This window comes from Sebastes fasciatus, chromosome 8, assembly GCF_043250625.1.
Source record: "Sebastes fasciatus isolate fSebFas1 chromosome 8, fSebFas1.pri, whole genome shotgun sequence".
NCBI classification, from domain to species: Eukaryota; Metazoa; Chordata; class Actinopteri; order Perciformes; family Sebastidae; genus Sebastes; species Sebastes fasciatus.
Genome location: NC_133802.1, coordinates 7,472,856 through 7,494,755, shown reverse-complemented (window position 1 = coordinate 7,494,755; position 21,900 = coordinate 7,472,856). Strand labels below are relative to the sequence as shown.

The window sequence follows — 21,900 nt, the reverse complement described above, 5'->3', positions numbered from 1 at the left end:
AATCTGTTTGTATGTGTGCCTGCTATATGAGAAAGGTGCGGGGGGGGATAGAACAAAGACAACGAAGGCTCAGGTTGCAGCAACCCTGTCTCCCACAAAATTACGTTGCCATACAACTAAACTGCATTCTCAATCACTTTTCGAGGGAAACGTATTTTCTCCCGGATTACAGTCGCAGTTTTAAACAGTTTAACGTTGTAAATTAAAACAAAACAAAATTAAAAAAATGCAACAAAACCACTGGGTTAGGTTTAGTAAGAATGCATCATGGTTTGGCTTAAAATGACTATGTTTCACACGGGACACAAACAGCAGTTTCCTGGGGGATAGTCCTGTGTTTGTCGGATCCATCCACGTCTCCATCAGCCTGCCAGTAGTGGACTTTCTCACTTGTTATACTCGTCACAATGCCTAACTATAAATATCTCGTGAGAGTTTTGCAATTTCTGTGTTACCTTCTAGACACAACTTATTATTCGACGTAACTTTCATTAGCAATTGCTCGATATACTACGTCACCGGCTCTGCGCGTCGTTCTTGTTCTTGTTGTACGTCACTTGCTGCAGCCGTCCACGGACAAACACATTTGTGATACGTAAAAGACAAACGTAATCCACAACAAAATATTTTTCTTTTATAAATCACAGTTTTATGTGGCAAAAGTTGTAATAATGCCAGAATAAAGATACATTTACAAAAGAGTTTTTCTAGAAAATACAACTACTGTCACAACATTTTGACTTGTTTTTCGTAACAGTGGCCCTCATTCTCTGTCCTCCTTTAATATCATTTTACACAGGCTGAATTCATCATGGCATACTTCAAAATGAACACTGTAATGGTGAAACATTATAGCAAGTGGCACATACATGTTCACATTTTAATCATGTGAAGTTAATAAATGTGCTCCACATGAAGGTATTGCAAAGTATTATTGTACTTTTCAAAGCCAAACCAAAACTATAAAACTGGTGATCCCCCTTTTTTCTTTTTTTTAATTAATTAATTTAATTAATTAATTAAATTTGTTTTTCTCTTCGAATTATTATTATTATTATTATTATTATTATTATTATTATTATTATTATTATTTATTTTTACTTATTTCTTTATTTTATTTATTTCAATTTCGAATGCTGATGTTGTTTTCTCTTGTGTACTTATTTTGTTTGTTTCTAAGCTCAATTACTTAAAAATTGGTTTATAAACTATTGTAATTACGAACTGTAAATTGCATATATGAAAAAAAACTCAAAAAAAGGGAAGAAAATAAAGTATAAGATTTTTAAAAAAAAGAATAAAACTGGTGAGGGGACACTCTCAGCTTGATATCCACAGCTTTTATTGGCAGGCAACATTACAAACAAGCTATTATAAACCAATTTATTGTAAAGGGCAGCATGTTGATATGTATGTACACTGGTAATGAGTTTTAGGAAACATGCCGACTTGGCTAGGTTTAGGAAACGATCATGGTTTGAGTTCAAATAAACCCTTTCTGACAGAAAGCCCTGAAAGGCAAACTTCTCCCATGTGCTCTTCACCCACCGCATCCTGACATACTGCAGAACGGACACTAGAGGGAGCTCACAGCTCAGTACAGACAGTACATGAAGCCTACTGCTGTGGTTTATACATGTCATACATGTGAGTGAACACACATGGTTAAGGATACTATTATTCAGGATAGCTCTTCTACTTATAATACTGATAGAGGAACAATCCAGATGTGGGGAGACCAAACCCAAACGCTCAGATCGTAGCCACAGTGGTGCCTCTACCCTTATAGAAAAGAAGTATACTTCAAGTTTATTTTACAAAGTAAACTTAAGTACAGTTCACGTATATTCCCAAGTATACTTTATGTAATAAGTATACTAATATCAGTGTACTAGTAGTATACTTGTACGTGTACTACTTCAATACTAAATACTAATACTAAATTGGCCCACTTTTTAATTTATAAAAGTATACTTTAAATATACTTTAAATGTAATACATAATCTTTATGAAATGTATTCTTAATGCAATATAATCTGTATGGAATGTAATCTGTATGGAAAGTAATCTATATGAATGTTACATCAGAGTGCATCAACCAATCACACCTTTTTAAAAGAATGCGTCATACATACCTAAAAACGGAGTCAACCACACCCTCACTAAGGTTAAGGTTTCTGTTCCTTCCTTGCTCAGAGTTGCTCTGAGAAGTTTCCTAAATCCCTCCTAAGATAGGATACGTCAGGCCAGGAACTGTACATATAATTCTTAATTGTCATTTTAGAGGAAACGGTAGCAGATGTATCCAGCTGTGCTGGTGGCTTGCTTTACAGAGTTCCTCTGAAAAAGCTGAAACTGGGTCAGAGGTCATGGCTGAGGATGGAACAGCTGTTGCTCATAATGAGCCTTCAGTCTGTACATTCCTGCTCAGAGTTTAACTACACAGCTAATTTATGGCACTCCTGAAGTTTCACCTTACTGTAAGTCTGAAACACACAACATCCTAGTTTAGGAGGGATTTAGGAAACTTCTCAGAGTAACTCTGAGCAAGGAAGTATGAGGGGCCGTACAAGACAAAATGAATTCGTGCACTCACACACACATATATTCTCCTTTCACATACATTCATTCTCTTTTCACACACATACATTCTCCTTTCACATACATTTACTTTTCAACATATACATATATTTTCACTCTCACATACACATATTTACACATACACACATGTATTCTTTACTCTCACCAGAATTCAGACTCAAGTTCAGTGTCTTTTAAGACATGATGCAATTATGAATACTATTTTATGTAATAAAACATCTCTGTTGAATAAATTGTAAGCCATACTTTAAAAGTAGCCTACCAAATGTTTAAAACACAGGCCTACTTGTGCAGTAGCCTATTCACATGCTGAAAGTTGTTTCTACCATGCTGGTAATTTTAGAAGTTAATCTATTTGATATTAACGGGGAAAATGGCTCAGCTTTCATCAATTTCTGTGATTGCTGGCCAGTCTATATAAGTAGCGACATTGGTTGGCATGCAAATCTACTATAAACCAGCTAACAAGACATTTTTTCCTCTTCTTAAGAAACTCTTAAGCCTCTTAAAAGTCACCCTGCTCCTAACAGTTTTTCACCTCAGGAGCTCCCTTAAGGGCTAAGATGCTTTGTGAATCTCGTCACTAGGAGCAAGTCTTTGTACTAGGAAGCTTTATAAATGCAGCCCTTATCCATTACACCTAGATCCATTAGATCCATTCTATGATAGGCCTATTAAAATGTCAAAGTATAATGATATGACAACAGATATTGTTATACGTTCTCTTTTCTAATGATAAATTGGAGCAGAAATACTGCAGTACTTCTCACCGGACTTCTCAACTGACCTTGAATGAAGATAACAACTGCTTGTTTTTACCATGAGTCACTGGGAAACAGCGGACGCTGCCAATATCTGCGTGGAGAACAAGTCTGGGTGATGAAATATTGCACAAGGGAGCTATTATAAAATCATCCAAATTGGGACTACCCATAACCCTACCAACTGTAAGGATTGAAATAACATGTTGTACATACAGCCATGGCCGGAAATATTGGCACCCTTGCACATATACTGTAAAAAAACAACAACAACAACAAACAAACTCCATTTTCTCTAAAATAAGTTGAAATTGAAAAAGCATTTGGTCGCCACAGTTCTTTATTTCACTGTTAATATGGTACAGAAAATTTGTTTTTGATTTAGAACTTAACACATCCTTTAAAATCATAAAATAAACATAAATGGCATTGACTAAATTATTGTCACCCTAGATTTAATATTTGGTAGCACAGCCGTTGGAGGAAAAACCTGCTTTCAAGCACTTCTTCTTCTTCTTCTCTCTCTCTCTCTCTCTCCTCTCTCTTCTCTCTACTGACAGTTTGTGCCACTCTTCTTTTGCAAACAGATCCAGTTCTCTCAGATTTGAAAGTTGCCTTCTTTTCTCCACGGGTGTTCAATGGGATTGAGGTCCAGACTCATTGCTGACCACTTTAGAACAGTACCGCATTTTCTTTTGAACCATTCCTGGGTGTTTTTGATGTGTGTTTTGGGTCATTGTCCTGCTGGAAGAGACCCATGACCTTGAGTGGAATATTGTGCTCCAAAATACCTTGGTAATCCTCTGATGCCATGCACAGATTCAAGGCCACCAGTACCAGAGGCAGCAAATCAACACCAAATCTATATACCTGCTCAACATTACCATTGGCTTTTCAGACCTCAACGTTTAGCACCACTGTGCCGAAGTACAGCCTCATAGAGCTGCTGGCGTGGCTTGTTTATTATGTTTATTATGACATACTTTAATTTATAAAGATGTCTGTAATAACAACAACTGTTCATGTACTGTTAATAAGAGAAAAAGATCCAATGAAGAGACGCTGTAGATAAGCAGATAGTATTGGCTCCGGTTTGTGAACACAGAAGAACATTTAAATAAATGGGGCTTTTGATTTGACAAAAAAATCCTCTAAAAAAGGAATTATTTTGACATTTATTAGGTCAATATTGTGATGTTGTACCCTATTGCACCATTCAGGACCTTTATCTGTGGTGAAGCAGACCGCTGTCTGTCTGATGTAGGTGATCCGGTCGACAATGTCGAGGTCAGGCTTATCTGCACGACCTCACACCATTTCTCTGTAAGGTGATGATTTGTATATTCAGTTGTCGAAAAGTTGCGTTACCCAGTGAGTGGAAAACCCCTGCCATGTCATCTGGCTGCTGAAATGTCACGGACTGTCCCGTGGCCTGGCCTTTGGACCTGTGTTTATGTAGCAGTAGTGCTTTATTCTGAACACCTATTAAACTCACCATGTGTCTTACAGCAATACTCCACTTTCATTAGGAATAGATAATGCTGCTGGATGCTACTCTACCTTACTTAATAACACACACTCACCAGGTTGTTCAGTATTGAAAAACGATTTAATGCTTTAGAGAGAAGTCAGAACAAATAAATATGACGTACATTTAAAACATGTTCAAGTGGAATTGAAGATTGTCATTTAAATAAATGTCTGTTAAGTCACCATTTATTGCTGAAAGAGGTAACAAAATGGTGATTGAGCCTATGGCCCACTGATGAAAGTATTATAGCAATATTTATATATTTGCAGTATTACAAACTGGGTGTCTGTGGCAACATTCACAGGGGGAAAAAAATAATGCAGTTTTTCTCCATTGTATACACACAGAAATGGAACTATGCACACAATTCTGAAAACTTGAAGCTCACGTATAAACAGAAACACTCCAGACTGCTAAACTACAGCACAATTTCATTATTTTCACTCAAATAGAAATTCTTAAATCAACCAGCACTTAAATCTTTAAGGCAGAAGGTAGACAGTGTAACTGTTGTCTGTGGTACAATATAGTCATCAGCAGCTCCAACTCTTACTGTCAGAGCCTCATCGTGAGTTCACTCATACACAACATCTCTATCTTGATTATATCTCTATACTAGGTTTACACCCATAACAGTACACGGCATCATTTAACAATCGAATTACCTATGCCAAGGCAGAAGGCCTAGGAAGGAGGTTATGTTTTCACCGACGTTGGTTTGTTTGTTTGTCTGTTAGCAGGATTACTCCAAACGTTTGTGATGGATTTGAATGAATTTTGGAGGGGTGGGGTGTGGCACAATGAACAATCCAATAGATTTTGGTGGCGATCCGGATTCAGGATTTTTTTTACGGATTCCGATCAGCCAGAACATTAACACCTCTGGGTATAACACATGCGCAGTGTAACTGATGACGCGTTGATGACGCGTGACCCAGCCTTCTTCTGAGAGCAGAGAGATACGTGTGTGGATGTGTGTGCGGGCGCTGCTGCCTGTCCGCGGTGAGAAAGAAAAAAGCGGTAGATGACAGGATGAGAGACAACGTAGTGTAACATTATACAGACATAACAAGGCTGCTGAAAGAGAGAGGCATCCGCCGATACGTAACACGGAAACCCACCGCGTCAATAACAAGCCGACCACCTCACGGTACCGCCAGCTGTGATCTGTTTTTAAAGTCAGGCACCTTGGCGGAGGTCTGCGCTCTCTCCGAGTGCCATTCTAGTTCAAATATAGCATTTACTGAAAAACACTTTAAAAGGTAAATTGCATGTTCATAATTCAATTTTTTTTTATTATTTGTTGTTTTTCAGTGAGATCTGTCCATAAAGAAACTTATAAAATGTGACCGGGTCAAAACTCAAACCTGTATAAGTACAAGTGTAGTTCATCAGCTGGGAGTGCTGCAGAGGATGAAGCTACTTTCCATTCACTCAAATGCTAGAAAAAACATTTAGAAAAACTCTATAAAAAATACTGTGAAGTACACTTCGGTACTCTATGCTATGCTCTGTATTATAAGTAGCAGCTTTTTATTTTAGACAATGCATAAGACATCAACGGTTCCATAGTGTTCTTTCTGTCCCTAAAAAAGTAGCTTGGCGAGACGGATTTTATTCAGAGACCGTTCCATCCTCGGACCGGGGCTCTGGAGGCGCGTCGAGCAGCTCAAACATATCATCGATGACCTGCCACAGACAGCTCTCCAGAGGAAAGTCATTGTCCACCAGATTGACCAGGAAGTAGTTGTCGTGGATATACTTGATGATCATCCGTGAAGGAGACTCGTCTTCGTAGAGCTTGGCCCACTGCTCGATCCACAAGGCGAAGGCCTCGTCCTGAGGAGAACATGGAGACAGGTTTGACGAAGGGAGCGTGTAGTAGGCCGGCCAGAGGAGGCCAACTAGTGCTAAAACCAGCTGGTGTCAAATTAAATGTGCTTCTGATAACATTTTGCCAAGTATTGATTTCCTAATCAGGCTCGTGTATTGATCAGTGTGAGTAGGGAACACAACATGACCAGGGTATCACAAATGTGGTCTTGTTGTTGGTACTAGGAGTAAAAACATTTATCAACTTTCTTAACCCAGGAAATCACTCCCATCTGAGCTGATAATGTCCTAGCCCGTCAGGAGCTGCAGGAGATGGTGTTGAGGCAGAGATGTTTTGGAAACACTTTTAGGTCCTTGCAAAACCTTACAGTTCTGGTAGTAATAAATGAAACTTTGATAATGCCTCTGATATTGTGAACAACTCAAGAGTTCTCCTTGAAAACGGACTAAAACATTTATTTGAACAGTATCCTGTTTCCCCCTGGATGTTAATTACGAAGCGGGATTTGATGTTAGTGAGGTAACTTCAGGTTTAACCTTTCAGGGTTTTCCGTCCTACGACGGTGGTTCACTTCTTACTGGGGTAGATCGCTATGGTAACTTACGCTGAACAGTTAACCTGCTCCGGAGCAGGTTATATTCCAGATAACAGATCAACTCGTATAAAAGCAACGCCTACTGACCAATCAGAGCTCGGTGTGCAGATCGTATGATAATATTACACAAATACGAAGAAGTTACAGTCATAATCAGACTAAAAGCAACACAGTTTAAACTGACAATTGCAGGAAGGACCGCTGGCTGTGTGCTGTGGGTGTTTACCGCTTTGAATTCTGTATTTATATTTATTTTTTTACTTGCTCTCAAGTGCATTTCACATTGCCGGAGTAGAGGACGCAGCTGAAAGAAGGTTGAAATAGTCACACACGCCACAAACTTCTTAAATTCCCTAATGTGATAAGTGTAAACTAATCATTCAGAATACTCTGAAAGCTGTTTATATTTCACTGCCCCATCTAGATGACCATGTCTGAGTATTCCGTTAACTTAATAAACCTGTTACAGTCACACATCTGCATTTTTTTCTTTGCCAGCTCTCCTTCCTGCATTTGGCAGCTTCAACTCTGTTAATGTTAGCCTGATAATGTGTTTAACTTCTTTGTATTTGTCTAATATTATAGTTCTGCTGACAGTAGACTTGTCCATGTTTGCGATTGGTTACATGCTGCAAACACCGCCCCTTTCATGTGAACGCGCTCGTAGCCAGAATGAGAAACACTGGGTTGATTTACTGAGTTGATAACCACCGTCGTAGGTCCGCTTAGCGGGATCTCGTTTGCTAGGGTCAGTTAAGCCAGATAACGACAAGATACCCCGAGTATGTTGAACACGCTTCGTAGTACAGGCCTCTGCTTAATGGTGATACATGATATATCAACTTAATTACAACAGGTCAAATCTAATACGAGCTTCTTATATTTTATTTATTTCAAAGTAAAGTGGGAATATAATATTTATATATAGTATGATATTCATGCATTTCCCAAAAGTGGGTAGCACTACAGAAACTGTAAGGACACATTTTGTAAGTTCACAGGGGGAGTAGGTGATAGGTGAGTTTTCTCCATGGAGAGCTGCTCTACAGCCCAGGCAACACTGTTGACAGAGCTAACAGATCCTGGGGGGGGGGGACCGGAGGGCGGGTGCTATGCTACCGTGATGGCGCTGTCAGTTGGGAAGGTGTATCGGTTGTAAGTGCAGCGCAGCAGCCGTGAGCTAGCCAGTATAGGGCACACTCGCATGCACCAACATGCACTAAACGCATGCGTGGCCAGCCTTGCGATGTTAACAAAGCAGGGAGAAGCTAGGTATTACAACACACACAGAAGGAGAGCGACTTCATTCTCTGCTCAGGTAGACATTACTCCACCACACTATTACATAGCAAATAGTTGTAAAGAGAACCTTTAAAACATCATCGCTGCTTGTACATACTGCCCAATATACAGCATGCAGTACTATTATACTGTAGAGTCTAAAAAGGCGCACCGGAGGACGGATAGACCTGTTGCCGAAGTCCACCGTTTGGCGACGTTTAAGAGGTGCATCATCCACCAGCACAAACGGCTCTCGCCTCAGCTCCAGCACCGACACCGCACCGGGCTGCACTGTGATTTGTTTATTACTCTAATGGGACTTTTCTCTTGTTTTTTTCCGTCTGACCTGCAGCTTCTACTATAGTTACACGTCATATTCCCATTTTAGCACTTTAAGCCAGTGTAGTTCCACTCAGTAAAAAACAATGCACATCTTCATCATTAGGATGGACACATAACATAATGTGTTACTTCCATCAATAGCGGAGGAAACGACCACCACTACATTCCGTTTTTAAACTCACTAATTTCTGCAAAAATGTATAATGCCCCCCCACATCCATCCATCCATCCATCAACTTTGGAGCTTTATTTCCCTACAAATACTGCTGAACATTCCTGAATCCCTGCACATTTACAGGACAATCTTTATCTTACCTTCCAATACATGAAGCTGTCCGGGTCCACTACAGTAGGCTGAACAATCTCCCTGCCAGGGAAGATCCCCCACGTCACAGCGTTAGGCTGCATGTCAGGGGCGTTGGTCAGGTTACGGCCCTACACACAAAATATTCATTGGGACATATTAATAATACATACTCGCACACAAACACGGAATGTCAGGTGTTTTCTGGTCAAACTTACATGCACGTTAACAATGTGGTAGTTGACACGGGGCTCGTACTTCTTCAGTACTTTGAGGAGAGCGGTCACATTTTCACTGGAGGTGAAGAACTCCAGATAGGCCTGTTGGATTTAAAACAAGACAGCATATCAACATATCAGGCAAAAACACCCCACTCCCTAACCACTCCATCCAAAAAGTGTTTCTACCTTCTGAAAGACGTAGCCTCCTGCAGGTCCCCAGCCTGCTATGGGGTCTGTGGAGGGTTTGCCGTTGATGTTGGGCTGGGAGTTGATGGTGAGGACTCCTCGTCTATTCACTTTCTCCAGCTCGTCCTTCAGCAGGTTAGTCTCCGGGGCCAGAGGCTCATCGTTCCATGGCAAACACAACACCTAGCAAAAGAGGTTGTGATCAGGGTCTGGAATGAACTTTATTCACTTCCTACCGGTGTGGCAGACAAGTATTTTTTTTGTCTGCCACTGTCTGAAAGTCTGTGGTGATCAGCTGGCTCCCCATCTTCACGCAGATCTTCAACAACAGATCACTGGAGCTGTGTGAAGTGTGAAGTCCCCTCCTGGTCCCAAAGAAAACCTCCATCACAGGATTAAATGAGTACAGGTCCGTCGCCCTGACGTCTGCCCTGAAGGACATCACAGGACCCCTGCTGGACCCCCTGCAGTTTGCCTACCGGGCAAACAGGTCAGTGGATGATGCAGTCAACACGGGACTGCACAACATCCTGCAACACCTCGGCTCCGCAGAGACATATGCAAGGATCCTGGAGCTCGGCGTTCAACACTATCATACCAGACATCCTCCGCTCCAAACTCACCCAGCTCACTGTCCCAGCCTCCACCCGTCAGCGGATCACAGACTATCACAGACAGCAGGTGAGGCTGGGAACTGTGGTCCAAGAACCAAGTTGGTTGGTTGGTTGGATGAATAAACAGGATATTAGCTAGCCAACATTATAATATCATGTCTGGATTAGTTAAAGCATGTTTGAAGAACAGGCTCAGCAGGAAGCCACAAGAAAATTATTTGAGATTAGATTTGAGGGACAGTATCCCCATCTCTAACATCACACGCCAAAAACATGGAGGAAGAACATGCGTCTGTATGTTTTTTCCTCGTCTTTCAGCTCTCACTTTACACTCACACATTAGAGAAGGAAAACCACAGTTCGGATTTTATCAGTAAAACGTCACATCTTAGAACTAAGAGTCACGGTTGTGACTACATCGGGAGGCGTTACCAGATCATTGACTTGATAATAAAAGTCTGTAATAACGGCTGAGTCATAAACATGACTTTTGTAAAAGTTCTGTGGTGTGAAAAGTGAATAAGAATCCGCTACACAGACTCACTTTATGGAAAGGACACGGGGGAACAACACATGCCATCAACAGCTTAAATTTGAGGAACGTTATCAATCATCAACAGAAAATGCTCGTCTACCTTCTGCCCACTGCGGTTTGGTTGGGCTGTGATGTAGCAGGTGAAGACCTCGTAGACGCTCTCTTCGTTCTTCAGCTCCTCACCCCACATTTGCAGCAGTGCATCTTTGGATGACTTGCTCTTCAAGTAGAACAGGTAGTAGTCATTTAACTCGCCGAAAGCCGGAGACGAGGAATTTCCCCTGGAGACATCAACAACAGAACACCTTTTAATCGTTTGACAGTAGGCTTCATTATTTTACACTAGAACATGAACACCAATTCACAAAACGCTCTATTAATCCAAATAAAGGAAGTACATTTTATTTTCATTTATTCACTAAATAAAATACATTAATAAAAGGAAACGGACACTGACGTTTTGGTCGTGTAAAATCTTTTGAGTTTGTGTGTAATCGTACCATCTGCCGTTGGGGAACTCGTCCCACTCCTGGGTTCTGTAGATGTAGCTCTTGGGCCTGGACGCCCAGAAGATGGGTCGAACATCTTCTACCTTCCGTTTGGGATGGGCACTCACTGCCCAGGGAAGAGGCCGCCTGGCAAAGAGCACAGCCAATATGGCACATTCAGGATCCAGAGCAGCATGTTTGATGGGATATGATGAAATGATTGATTTCAAGTTCATTCACTGCGGCAGTAAAAGTTACAAATAACAGAGGTGGCACTAGAATATAAAGAAACAGCAATACAAATTGTTGAAAATAATAGGGCTGAACCCGATTATTCGACTATTCGTTCGTTGGGTAGGTAATCAGTAGGGCTGTCAAAGTTAACGCGATAATAACGCATTAACACAGCTTGCATTTTTAGGGTGTAGCGGACTCAGTTTTAAAGCTAGAGTGAAGAAACTGGCATCATATGAAACTAAAAAACCTGTCATACTAGCTTGTCGAGAAGGAGGCTAAATAACGTTCCAAACTTGCGCAAAATTTTGGCGAGGAAAAACGGGATTGGCCATTTTCAAAAGGGGTCCCTTGACCTATGATCTCAAGATATGTGAATGTAAATGGGTTCTATGGGTACCCACGAGTCTCCCCTTTACAGACATGCCCACTTTATGATAATCACATGTAGTTTGGGGCAAGTCATAGTCAAGTCAGCACACTGACAGCTGTTGTTGCCTGTTGGGCTGCAGTTTGCCATGTTATGATTTGAGCATATTGTTTATTCTAAATGCAGTACCTGTGAGGGTTTATGGACAATAGTTTTGTCATTGCATCATGCTGCTTTATTGTACTTGTAGTAGTTTGTCCATACTAGGACTGCTTTTTTGTCAGCCGATGGGAGTCGATTCTTTGCAATTTCCCCCCCTAAAATTCCACGACTACTTCTGACTTTTGCTCAAAGCATCAATATGCTGTAAGCCGGCGGAGGGATGACTGACCTGGGGTCCTCTATCCACAGGCCCAGCTGTCGGAGCACCTCCATGATGGCGACCTCACGATTCAGTGTGTAGAAGTGGAGGCCTGGTACTTTGCCACTGTCCAGCAGCACACGGCACATCTCCACCGCATGTTGGATTCCGTAGTTCCGGATAGCGGCATCGTTGTCTTTGATGGGCTCGATGACTTTGGTGATCTCGTCTGGTACCTGGAGCTTCGACAGCTTGACAAGCTGACGCAGAGACTGGTAACCCTAGAGAGGAACAGGTATTAATCCAGCTTTATCCCAATGGATGGAAATCATTTGATAATAGAAAGCGACAACACATTTCTTTCAGGGTACACATACACAGGCTGGCTGCAGATACGGACTCAGCTAGACTCCATCGTCAATCTATGGAGATTTTCTCCACAGGTTTGTGGTGAGCAACAGTTTTGGAGCACCTGGACCTGGCGCTCCCATAGGATAAAAGCCTGACTCCCAGCATTGCTCTGTCTCTCTCTCTAACTTGGACTCATCCCAGCTGACATATTCCACATTGCTTTAGTGGTTTACTTTATTAAAATAAACACATAATTTAGCATCATTAACCGTGTCCATTCAATACTTGTCATGCCTAGGAGCCGGGTTCTGACAAACTGGGGGTTAGACAGGGGCCATCACACTGGTTCCTGGGGTAAAACGTTCAGGTATCTTGTGCACAAAGGAAATTACGTGGGGCCAAGCAGATATGAGTTTTTTCCCCCCATTATTTATCAGCCAACAGATAAGCCGATAGATATATTTCAGATAAGCTAATATCAGCCCAACAAATTCATCGGTCAACCTCTCTACTCTGAATCAAACCAGATGAAAAGTAGCAGGGCAGAGTAGAGGACAACTAAAATAAATCCCTACAGCAGCAGCACAGTGAACTCCTTGAAACTAGGCTAGTGGCAAAACGCTTTAACAATGTTCACTGCATTCTGAAAAACAAAGCTCTGTTCAGCATTTCCTCAATCACCACATCTTCACATGAAAAGCTGCTATGCAGTAGGGCTGTGTAATGGCAAGAATCTGGCAATACGATACGAATCATGATACAGGGGTTACGATTCAATATATTGCGATAGAGTAAGCAAATTCAAATCTAATTTTAGGAAAACTGTTAATAGTATAAAGAACGCACCACCATATGCGTAAAATCTGAGAAAAAAAAAAGTTAACTTTTTAAAAAAAGATTAACTTTTTTTAAGCAATCAGAACAGCGTGTTCTCACAGTCCAGAGGGCACATACACAAAGAGGGCGCATCACTTTGCAAATTAAATCAAGTATTGACTGAGTTGATCTTTACATGTAAAATATTAATTAAAAATCGATAGTGTTTTTGAGAATCGATACAGTATCACAAAACGTAATATTGCGATATTCAATATTTTCTTACACCCCTACTATGCAGGAGGTAATTAAACTACCTGTTATCTACTGACATGCAATGTATTAGCAACGGTACAACTATTGAACTACTTGAACTATTAATTCACACTTTCATATTCTCCCGTTTAGACTATTGTAATTCCCTCTACACCTGCCTCAGTCAATCTGCTTTAAATCGCCTTCAGGCGGTTCAAAATGCAGCGGCCAGGTTATTAACCAGAACTAGGCGTCGGTCTCACATCACCCCTGTTCTGGCATCCCTCCATTGGCTCCCTGTAAAATTCAGAATCAACTTTAAGATCTTGCTAATTACATTTAAGGCACTGCATGACCTCGCCCCCAGTAACATTTCTGATTTTTTAGTTCCATATTCGACCTGTCGAACACTTCGATCCTCTAATCTCGGTCTTTTATTCATCCCCCGCTCTAACTGCAAAACAAAAGGTGATCGGGCCTTTTCTGTCTTAGCCCCAACTCTCTGGAATCACCAACCCCAATCTATCAGAGCTGCTGAATCTCTGGACTGTTTTAAGCAGCTCCTAAAAAACCCATCCCTATAGGCAAGCCTTTCTATAGGCCTCATCCACATGTGTGTTTGTCTGTTTTTGTTTGATCCGTTTCTCATTGTTTCTGTGTTTCATATTGTCAATTTTCCTTGTTTTCATCATTGTTTGACATTTCATTTGTGTGTGAAGCACTTTGCAACAGTGTGTTTTTAAAGGTGCTATATAAATAAAGCTTTACTTACCATCTTCTAAATTTAGTCTGCAAATGTTTGTCTATCTCCCTTTGTCTTATTTCACTTAATTAGTGAAGCCTGAGCGACTTGTCTTTATTCAAACAAATTTGATCCTTACAGTACATTAGCATATATGTGTGTGTGTGTGTGTGTGTGTGTGTGTGTGTGTGTGACAGAGAACTAAAGGGAAATTTGAGTTATGAAAAATATGTTTAACAATTCTTGATATCATATCATCACTAATGAAAATGTAGTACAATTTGCTAAACTCTGCTTACTCCCTGGTTTTGGCGAGTAAAGCACAAACAAAGGGAGTGATGACTAAAACAACAAAAAGAAGACTGAGTTCAAATACAAAACCCAATGAATATGCTTTCCTCATTAAAAGTTTCCCAGTATGACCATCAGCAATCAACCTGTGACTTCTTGGTGATAATGATAACAGTAGTAGCTGCTCCTGGAAGCAGCAGTGACTTACCTGAATGGGGAAGATTCCAGGTAGGATGGGACATGTGATACCAATCGCCCTGCAGTCATCCAGGAACTTTAGGAAGGTGTCTGCCCTGAAGAACAGTTGGGTGATGACAAAGTCTGCTCCAGCATCCACCTTCTCCTTTAGGTGTCTGAGATCCTCCTCATAGCTCTCTGCCTCAGGGTGGCCTGTGGGGTAGCCTGGGCATACAAACATATTAAAATCACTGACTGATACTTCAAATGGAGCTCCACTTAAACTGACTACTACTGATCTGGAGGCTGAAAACATACCGGCGACACAGATGTCAAAGTAGTCCTCAAACTCTGATCGGATATGTTTAACAAGGTCGGTGGCATAGTTGAAGCCTCCCTCCTCTTCCTCCCAGTCTGCTCCTACTGGGTCTGCGGAGATATCAGGATATCACACATTAGCAGGCAGCCATAAGTTATGAGGTTCTCCAAGGCTATACTCGACTTTCCCACTCCGATGTGGAATCGTCGTCATATCTGAGACTAACAATGTTGAACGAATCACCAGGACCGTGACATATAAAGCCTGATCCATTTCCAGTACTTTGTTTAGTTATGCCAGCTGTCAAAACGGCCCATTGAACTCCATTGAGTGAGGTCTTCCTCACTGAAAAGTGCACAAAGGTACTGAAACAGCAGCCTGCCTTTTAACAGTACGTTACTACTCCACTATTTTGTTGTGTCAAGAAAATGGAAAAAAACATGGAGCAAATAATTCCCTCTTTATTCAGAAGTTTACATGGTACAGCCACTCCTGTCGTTAAGAATGTAAACAAACACCCGATTTCGACTGTAAAAAGGCGTAATCAGTCGCTATAAACACCATAGATGTGGGTCATTAGGGGCCTACTAGTTTTAAAAGTGAAACTCAAACTTAAAAGCAACACGTTCTAACATGTTGTAAAACTGAATGAAACCTCATGTTTTGAACAAAAACAAAAAGGCTTCTTTAGGTTTAGGCAATAAAACTACAACTTCTTTAGGTTGAAGCGATAAAACTACAACTTCTTTAGGTTGAAGCGATAAAACTACAACTTCTTTAGATGATAAAACCTACTAGTGGCCCCTATTGACCCACATCTATGGGGCTTATAGCGACTGATAACACATATTTAACAGCCTGACAACAGTCTAATCGACTGAAACAAATGACATCCCTCCTACCTCCTCTTAGTGCCATGATGTTCTTGAGGCCCACGTGCTTTGCTTTGGCCAGGTAGCCAGTAATCTTCTCTTTGGTCTGGTTGCAGCATGTCAGGTGGAGGATGCTCTCCAGGCCACAGTAATTGACCGCTGTGCTGGCAATCATCATAGATGAGGTTTCCTTGTCCGAGCCCGGGTCCCCTGCTGGGTGCCAGGTAATGTCAATGAACAGAGGCCCTCCGCTGCCCATACGGTCAAATCTGAAGAAAAATGGCATGCTCAAAACAAATGGCTGTCTCATAGACAATTCTTGAGTGGTTGTGATAATGCCACGTTGATGAACTATGAAACTGATCTTTGTACTTTCGGTCACCCTCGTTTCAAATCGATTGATAGTGCGTGTTTGTTTTAAATGTCTGTGTAGTTGTTTGAAACACTGCGTTTGTTTTTGGGTTTAAGTGTTTGCATGTATGTTCTTTTAAAGCCCCCCCTCCAGCCAGTTTTACTTCCTATTCTTTGGTTAACGTTCTTCCTCAGAGAATGGGGGTGTGGTTAATGGTGCCTTCAAATGGCGTGGTGTTTACCGTGTCCATGAGTGGCGCCCATATGAACGCCCCCCTGTTGCTGTATTCACGACCTCGTAATTTGAAAGTTTCTGAAAGCTCTGAGTTCACAAGATGTGACGTGTTTGTTGACGTCAGAAATGGCGGAGCCCATGGAAGTTTGTTTTCGGCACATAATAAGTTAATATATTGTAATTTTAGTCGTATATATTATTTTTCTTTGTAATTTTATATTAGGTCTTAGGAAAATGTTGATATTCCTAACGGTGTCATCTTTTTCCTCTGTCATTATGCCTTTGCATTTCTAACATGTTACCCACTTGCTAGCTTGCTAAATTGTTAGCCTCCGTGGCTTCTAGATGCCAACAGTGATGTCAATATTGCCGTTGCCTAGCAGCAGTGTTCTCACAGCTTAACCACTTGAACGCCAAGCATATCGTGTACACGACTTCCCATGTTGTAAGTATGAGCTCACGAGTTTCATTTGAAGACACCATAATAGTCAGACATAATTCATTACCATGGCAACCAGGTTGCATTGTTTTCAACCCAGTTTAGATGAAACCGGCTTAGATTCATTTACTGTTTATCAGCCCAAAAATTAGACAAGAATTCAACTCTCCCTCACTCGTTTCTCCTTTACCGTCTCCTCCTGGCGAGGCGGCCGTCTGGCTGCTGCTGCTGCTGGAGGACGGATAGACATGTTGCAGAGGTCTGCTGTTTGAAATGCAGCTTCAGGACGTTTTGGAGGTGCAACGTCCACCAGCATCGGCCACTCTCTACTCAGCTCCCAGCACCAACACCGCACCGGGCTGCACTGTTATTCATTTATTTCTCTAACGGGACTTTTCTCTTGTTTTCTTTCGGGCTGAAAGTTGTGCGCTCCCCGTCGTTCGGACCTGTTAGAGGCCTGCAAACCTCCGGTATTGAATGCTTTCTGTTAATTTATCTCCAGCAGGAGACGGTAAAGAAGAGAGCGAGTGAGAGAGACAGTCACTGTGTTATGTTAATTATGCCGGTGGGATTTTGTGTAATTCACTGCGTTGATTTCCCCCGTTCACCGCACACACAAATGCCATAGTGAAAATAAACACACTAAACTAAGGTGGAGGAAACGCAAAAATAAAATGAAAACCCTCAGTTAGCTGATGCAACTGGCTGGGCTAACTAACTCGAAAAATCAAACTGACAGACAGATAAACAGGTTTATCAGTTTACCGCTGCTCAGACACAAACGAGCATGAGCGCGCCTGTGCAAGCTTGGAGGATCACGTCTGACCTGCAGCTTCTACTATAGTCATACGTCATATTCACATTTTACCAAAAATTTGGGCAAACAGTGTGGCTGATCAACTTAGTCAGGAAATGACTCAAATAAATATGAAATATCATAGAAATGCAAAAATACACCGGAGGGGGGCTTTAAACACCGCATTATAAATCTTTGTGTGTATGTCGTTTGAAAAACTGTTTATCTTGTGTTTTTTTAAGTGTTTGTGTGTATGTCGTTTGAAACACTGTATTGCTGCAGTCTTGGCCAGCGCTCCCTTGGAAAAAGAGATTTTGTAATCTCAATGGGTTTTTACCTGGTTAAATAAAGGTTTAATAATAAACTATTATAATAAGTACATAATTTATATAATACGAATAGCCTCATGGAGCTACTGGCCTACAGTTGTTGAACTAGGCTACCAGAGGAGGTGGAGTTGGTGCTAAGACAAAGTTTTTAAATAGCCTTACAACTTTTCATCAAATTCTTTGACCATGTCAAGGTAAAGTCCAGCTTTTGTCTGGACTTTGCTGATTCTAAACACATAGTGTTTCCAGTATAAAAATATCCCACTCAAGTCCAATTTGATTTCACATGCCTTGAGATGAGGTTGACAGCTCCACTGGCTGTGCGGGGAGGAAAGAACTCCAGTGAGAACCAGTGGTCTCCGGACTCCATCCTCCTCCGCATCTTGTCCCGCAGCCTGTCCGAGCGGTCCTCGAGCACCGGCGTGGAGGACCGGGAGCTCTCCTTGGAGCTCTCCCCGCCGCTGTTGCTGGCCCCGCTGGAGTCGCTCTTGCACGACGGCCAACTAACGTCCCCTCGCTGGTTCACCATGATGGTTAATTATACTGGGAAGAAAAGAAAAAAATACACAAAACAAACCTTTCAGTCTCGTCAGTAATTTGACATCTTGAGGTATATTTTGACAGCATGGGAACAAACGGTACACCAGATCCCATTCAAAATAGTGTCATATATTGTTGACCAGCTACAGCATGCATAAAAAGTTTAAAAAATTGCAATACTTGACAGAATAGGGGGTTAATTCAAATTAACCTTCTAACATGTTGTAAAACTGATGAAACGTTTAGTTTTGAACTCAAACAAAAATACTTCTTCAGGTTTAGGCAAAAAAGCAGGTTTAGGCAACAAAACTACAACTTCTTGTTGTCATCCATCGTCCCCGACCTCTATGCCATATGGAGTTTCTACTCTCTAGCCACTACTTTCTACTTAATGCAAAGTCCTCAAGTTCATGTTCAAGTTCTGCTTGCAGGCGTATGCACAGAATCCATCAAGAGAGCACAAAAGGACCCCCCACACCTTGTCCTACCTGGTCCCTTTACAGAGGAGGATTAGCTCTAAACTGGCTGTAATAGATGTTGGTGATAACTTTAGGTCCCGCGCACACAGTGACACGAGCCTTTCCTTTTATACCCATATAACGTTACATCAATCATGCGCGCTCACAGGTAAAGTATGGTAGTAGAGGCTGCACGCTCTCCTGGCTGAGCTCAGCTAACGTTAGCTAATTGTTACCTGCCTCTCGAGCAATGTTAGCCCATATTTAGTTACTAAATTAACAGAATTAACTCAGGCTACGTGCAACTACACCGAGTCTGAAGCTAAACATAGTCTCGTTCTGTGCGCTGGAGGGAGAGAAAAGGTAAATAGTTGTTGTCCCACCTTCAACCAGCCGAGTGTCTTTATGCTGCAGGTGTTGTGTCGAGGTCTGTCTCCTTACACAGAATGTCTCCCATCCAAAACAGAGCAATAGCTGCTACAGCGTGGGCAACATGGATGTATCAAGAGAACTGGATACAGCGTTGGAGGCGGGGCCCCGCGGTTCATTCCTATTAAAGTTGCTCACATGGATGTTGTTGCTCAGTGGCGCATGAAGCAAAAGAAAAAGTTCAACTTCCGAGTATAAAAGTACCCGGATCTTCCTCTGCGCTCTCCAGCCCATCCAGCCCCGTGTTGTTATGCGGTGCGTGCTTATCCTAGACATTACGGTAAGAACTGACTTCAAAATAAAAGCACCATTCTGATTAACGTGATGGGTCAACCACTCTGTCAATAATGAATAAAAGAATGAATAAACAAACAAATAAATGCATAAATAAAACAAAATGAAGAAATATCAAATACTAAAAAAAAAATGACCGCCTGCAAAATGTATTTCAGTGAAAAATGTTATTCAAACTTTTTTTTATTTGTTTTATTTAAGGTTAAAGGAATACATACACATATGTGTAAAGGGACATACAGACAGCAGCAACAACATATAAACAACAAAAAAACATTAAAAAAAAGAAAAGAAAAATAACTTAATCTAGTAATCTATAGTCAAATTTAATATTAAAGAATACATTGCCTCTTCAGATTCCTAAACTTCATGTTTCTACTAAGTGACTAATTTCACTTGGGATTGATCAAATTGATGAAAGGAAACTGTCTATTAGCACATGCTAATTTCACTTCAGAATGATAGCAGATTACCTTAGAGTATCACTCTGATAAAATCAGGATATTCTGATGAACAATTAAAAAAATTAAAGCCTTTTAAAATCTCAGAAATTAGCTATCTTCCCTCTCAATTCAGATTAGAATGAAAAGGAAACAGCCCATTATCACAAAGTAATTTCACTTCAGAATAATAGCAGACCACCTCAGAGTGTCACTCAGAGATCAGGATGCTCTGAAGTAGAATTTCAAAATTAAAGCCCTTTAAAATGTCATGTATGAGCTCTCTTCCCTTCAAATTCAGATTAGAGTTATGAGGAAATGGCCTAGAGCCACAAACTAATTTCACATGGGATTAATGGAAAACCACTTTAGAGTATCAGGATATTCTGATGTGGAATTTCAAAATTAAAGCCCTCTAATGTCATGTATGAGCTATGTTCCATCTAAATTATGATATTCTGATATGGCACAGCAGGACCATCCTCCCATGGGGGTGGATGCATTTGCACACGTGCCATGGCCAAGAAAGCTTCAATACACCGCTCCGCCTCATCCCTCCCCTAGTTGACGCGAGGAGAGGAGGCAAGGAAAGGCATTGAGGAGACATGTTAGCTTAATGAGAAGCACCCCATACTATTCTTTTTTTTTTATTATTTGTTATCAAAAATATACATACAACAAGGCACTGCCAATTATCATAACAGTAAGAAAAACATCTTCAGGTTGAGCATGGGCAACAACATATATCAAAGATAACATTCAAAGTAAATACAAATAAAGTAAAACTGGTCAAGGAACAAGTAATAAAAAAAAAAATAATAAAATAATAAATAAATGAATAAAAAAGAAAATAGAAAAGAAAAGAAAAGAAACAGGGCTCATCTCAAATTAATTTGTACATATCAAATAAAGAGAATAATTTAACAGCTTTTTTGTCAGTCATAATCGACAAAGATTTGCTGAGCAGTTTTAGCTCATTCTTCGTAGTAGTTGGTCCCATGGATGTATTATATATATATATATATATATATATAAAATGGTATATATGGTCCCCATACTATTCACCTTAAAGGGACTATTTGTAACTTTCAGAAATGCTTGTTAACAGCGACACCTGTCCTGTGGCCGTTAAGTCAACGAAAGTCAGCGTCGGGCTCGCGCTTGCTCGCTCTAAATAGACATGAACGAGCATCGCTCAAAACAGTGAGGCGACACACGTCAGCTAAAACCACAATATCACTCTATATGTCAGCTACGTGGCAGTAATGTTAGCTGACCAGACGAAGGTCTCTCCATGAATCACCGCTGATCCTAGTGTTGGCTTTTCCTGCCTCAGCCTCCGGGGCTGAAGCAGGAAGAGAAACGTTATCGTCTCCCGACTGCGCCCGCAGGGAGGCACCGGCACCCGGTCGGAGGTGATAACATTACTCGTTGCAGAGCCCCGTCACTTCACAAGACACGGAAAACCTCTGTTGGTCTGGAGGAGCTGCAGCATTTATTTCTGCACA

The 21,900-nt window shown here is 41.1% G+C and overlaps 1 protein-coding gene across 1 annotated transcript; it reads right to left on the bottom strand.

Annotated features, from left to right (window-relative positions):
- Positions 1-6,423: 6,423 nt before the first annotated feature.
- On the bottom strand, positions 6,424-19,837 carry mthfr (methylenetetrahydrofolate reductase (NAD(P)H)). The gene is made up of 12 exons (XM_074643049.1): positions 19,613-19,837; positions 18,522-18,774; positions 16,112-16,350; positions 15,209-15,319; positions 14,922-15,115; positions 12,289-12,539; positions 11,306-11,440; positions 10,906-11,086; positions 9,657-9,839; positions 9,468-9,569; positions 9,261-9,380; positions 6,424-6,732 (listed from the first exon to the last, which is right to left on the bottom strand). The coding sequence occupies exons 2-12, from the start codon at positions 18,758-18,760 to the stop codon at positions 6,508-6,510; spliced, it is 1,980 nt and encodes a 659-aa protein (XP_074499150.1). The 5' UTR covers positions 18,761-18,774; positions 19,613-19,837; the 3' UTR covers positions 6,424-6,507.
- Positions 19,838-21,900: the final 2,063 nt, after the last annotated feature.

Bases quoted from the DNA above. Each gene is read 5' to 3' on its own strand.
- mthfr (XM_074643049.1), bottom strand. From the start codon at position 18,760: ATGGTGAACCAGCGAGGGGACGTTAGTTGGCCGTCGTGCAAGAGCGAC. The intron at 15,320-16,111 runs GTAGGAGGGATG...ATATCTCCGCAG, and splicing joins CATCATGGCACTAAGAGGAG to ACCCAGTAGGAGCAGACTGG. The intron at 15,116-15,208 runs GTATGTTTTCAG...TTGTATGCCCAG, and splicing joins CTTTGACATCTGTGTCGCCG to GCTACCCCACAGGCCACCCT.